Source organism: Trichoplax adhaerens, genomic scaffold (assembly GCF_000150275.1).
Source record: "Trichoplax adhaerens TRIADscaffold_10 genomic scaffold, whole genome shotgun sequence".
Classification (NCBI taxonomy): domain Eukaryota; kingdom Metazoa; phylum Placozoa; class Uniplacotomia; order Trichoplacea; family Trichoplacidae; genus Trichoplax; species Trichoplax adhaerens.
In genome coordinates, this window is record NW_002060952.1 from 794,137 (window position 1) to 797,219 (window position 3,083).

At 30.0% G+C, this 3,083-nt stretch overlaps 1 protein-coding gene across 1 annotated transcript; it reads left to right on the forward strand.

The window, feature by feature from the left end:
• TRIADDRAFT_29133 (uncharacterized protein) lies at window positions 1–972 on the forward strand (the record flags this gene model as incomplete). The annotated part of the gene is made up of 1 exon (XM_002115219.1): window positions 1–972. The coding sequence occupies one exon, from the start codon at window positions 1–3 to the stop codon at window positions 970–972; it is 972 nt and encodes a 323-aa protein (XP_002115255.1).
• Window positions 973–3,083: the final 2,111 nt, after the last annotated feature.

The window sequence follows — 3,083 nt, forward strand, 5'->3', positions numbered from 1 at the left end:
ATGGATAGGCTAGCTGAGAGTAAAGGCCTTTTTTTGAGCAATAATATTACAGCCGTGCACAGTAATTATGCTACTACAACGCTATTTACGGTGATGACGGCAATTATATTTGGAAGTACTGTGTTTGGTAATATTATGTCATTATTTGTTATCTACAAAACATCATCTTTATGGGATAATTCCGGTATTTTATTAGGAAATATGGCAGTTGCTGATTTAATCGTAGGCCTCATTTGTATGCCGACTGCTTTTATTTCAATGTGTATCCAGCGTAGTTACCTGGCTCCAATCTTATGTGTTATAACTGGTTATATTAACACTGTTGTTATCGGAACATCATTACAAACGTTAGCTTTTATTTGTGTTGATCGATGTATTTCAGTTCTCAAGCCCTTACATTATCATATGTACGTTACTAATAATGTATTAAGGCTTATGCTAGTAATATCTTGGGTTTTTCCATCTGTTGTTTCAATAATACCTCTACTAGGACTACAGCAATATGGTTTAGGCAAATACTGCTTTGTCAACTATTTATCGACGTGCTGGTTAGATGTAATTCAAGTCCAACAAAATAGAGTGTTTCTATTGATGATTTATTCATTAGTGGTAATTATTCTTACTTGCATTGTAATCTGTTGCGTACTAATACTTCTAGTTATACATAAATTAAGAAATACGGTCGCCGATATCTGCACATCATCGATTCATGCTCGGGCAGTTTCTAAGTCAACTGTTACTCTTATGTTGATTGTAGGAGTTTTCATCTTATGCTTAATGCCTGCTGTGGTTGTTACTTTTATTACTTGCTTTACTAACGTTCAATTCCATGTAACTATTTACCAAATGGCTATTTGCTTAACTTATTTGAACTCTGCTATCAATCCCATCTTATACGGATTTTCTAGTCAAGATTTTCGCAATAGTTACTATACATTATGGAAGAGACATTTTCGTTTATATCGCTTTTAACAACAATCTACGTAAAGAGATAATGTTGAAGCAACTTGTTTTTAACAAATTGACATGCGACAAGTAATATTGGTATTAAACAATTTACAAATACTGTGTACTATCATTTAATGTATAATTAGTTTAATGATAGGATTTAGAAGAATAAAGTCAATTTTTCAAGCCAATCTTTTTATAATTTAAGCTATATTATTTTAATTTTGATGAGAATTATTATCTAGTTACCGGACTAAGTCATATTAATCTTGAAGTATAAATTTCTGTATGTACTAAATGTGGCTTTGGTTTATTTCTTTCTTAACAGAAAGTTATGAATGTGTACTTTAGAAAAGAACTTAAAAGGTGTATGTTGTTCTTTTGAATAATATTTAGTACAGTGCTGAGACACTGATCACCTTTGTTCAAGGTATGAGTATGCGTCTTAGAAAGAGATATTTTAAATAGTGTCTTTCTATTCCGGATACACGAAAGTAGAGCTAAATGAATAATAAAAATAATTTATGCTGTGGAAGTGATAAGCTTAAATTATAATTTCATGTATACAAGATATTGCAAAGTCCATTTTCATGTCCGATTAATCACAGCAGATACTAGAATATTTGAAAGGTAGGAAAACTAAAATGGAGACTTACTTTAGACTTTAAGTTAAATGATACAATTTAGGTCCTATTCTTGGCTTTTATAGCTTAAAGTAGTGCGGTATAGCAATGTAATTTTGTCATTAAAGCTGTATTTTAAATATACACTCAAGGTCTAATCAGGTAATTAATATTTCTGGATGTAATAGCCAAGAGCAAAAGAACTGGGATGTTCTACTTAATAAATATATCTGGATGTAAAGTCCAAAATAAATTAAGATAACTGATGTATATAATCCATTAGAATAGAAATCGTTTCACATAGCTACCGTCAATGTAATATGTGTAGTTTTAACTAAGGTACTTTCTGATTTTTAACTTGCATTGAAATTATTCCCTGCATTTAAAATAGATTTCTTCAAATAATGCTAGGTTATCATTAATCCATTATTGGGCTCTGCCGTTCATTCTAAAAACGTGCGTATATAAGATAACCAAGCATTACTAATGGGAAAGGTTTATTAGTTAATTCGTTAAATTTGACTATGATATCTACAGTATTCATATCATTCCTTTGAAATTGCAGATTAATTTTTTCTGTATTAGCTTAAAATGCATAAATATAAATAAAGATTATAATAAATTATTATCATCTAATTCGATTGCAAGAGTCTACATAATGTCTTTCATGGTAAAGTACGTTGATTTGGTTAGAAAATATATTTTTAAGAAGTAAGGCTTCTGCTATTTTACTACTATTTTCATCTATGCTATAAATTAAGAACTGGTGTTATAATGATAAGACAACATGGCTTTAAAAGATTCATGAAGTGCTCAAATTCATATAAACAGTCAAGTGTACCGTTCAATTTCAATCTTAGTGAAGTCGTATAATTTTTAATTTTTATGCGAATAAATCTACCAACTATCGTATCGAAATTAATAATAAACAAATTAACTGTAATTCTCACTCATTAACCGAAATTCTACACTTGATATAGAACCGATTTCATCGGTCTCGTTGCTAATAGGTCACCATATTGATAGTATACTTTTTTAACTGCCGAACGGTTAAGGCAGATAATACTAGCGATTGTATCTTAATAAGCAGATGTTCTATTTGTCTACTAAACAATCACTGAAGTTTGGATAAAAAAGCTTGAGCAACGAATTCTAAAGTGACACTATTCATAATACATAAACAGTTAAAGCTTGCCATCAATTATACATACTCACTATATCGTGATATTTGTATATCGTTAATGATCTTACCAGTGTTTTTGCTGTTTTATTTATCTTCCGTACTATATTCTATGATATTGAGTATATAAATCGAAAATCTAAAGCGTTAATTGTGAGGGTAAAGGCAAAATAAACTGATCAACCTTCCATGGCAAATAAACAGTTTCTTTTAGATATTTTCCAATAAAAGTTTCATCATTATAGTACTGCCCTTGATTAATAAAAATTGGGTTCAGAAGTGCGGCTAGCGTCATGTAAATATTCACGCTTGAATATTATGTTAACCTTTAT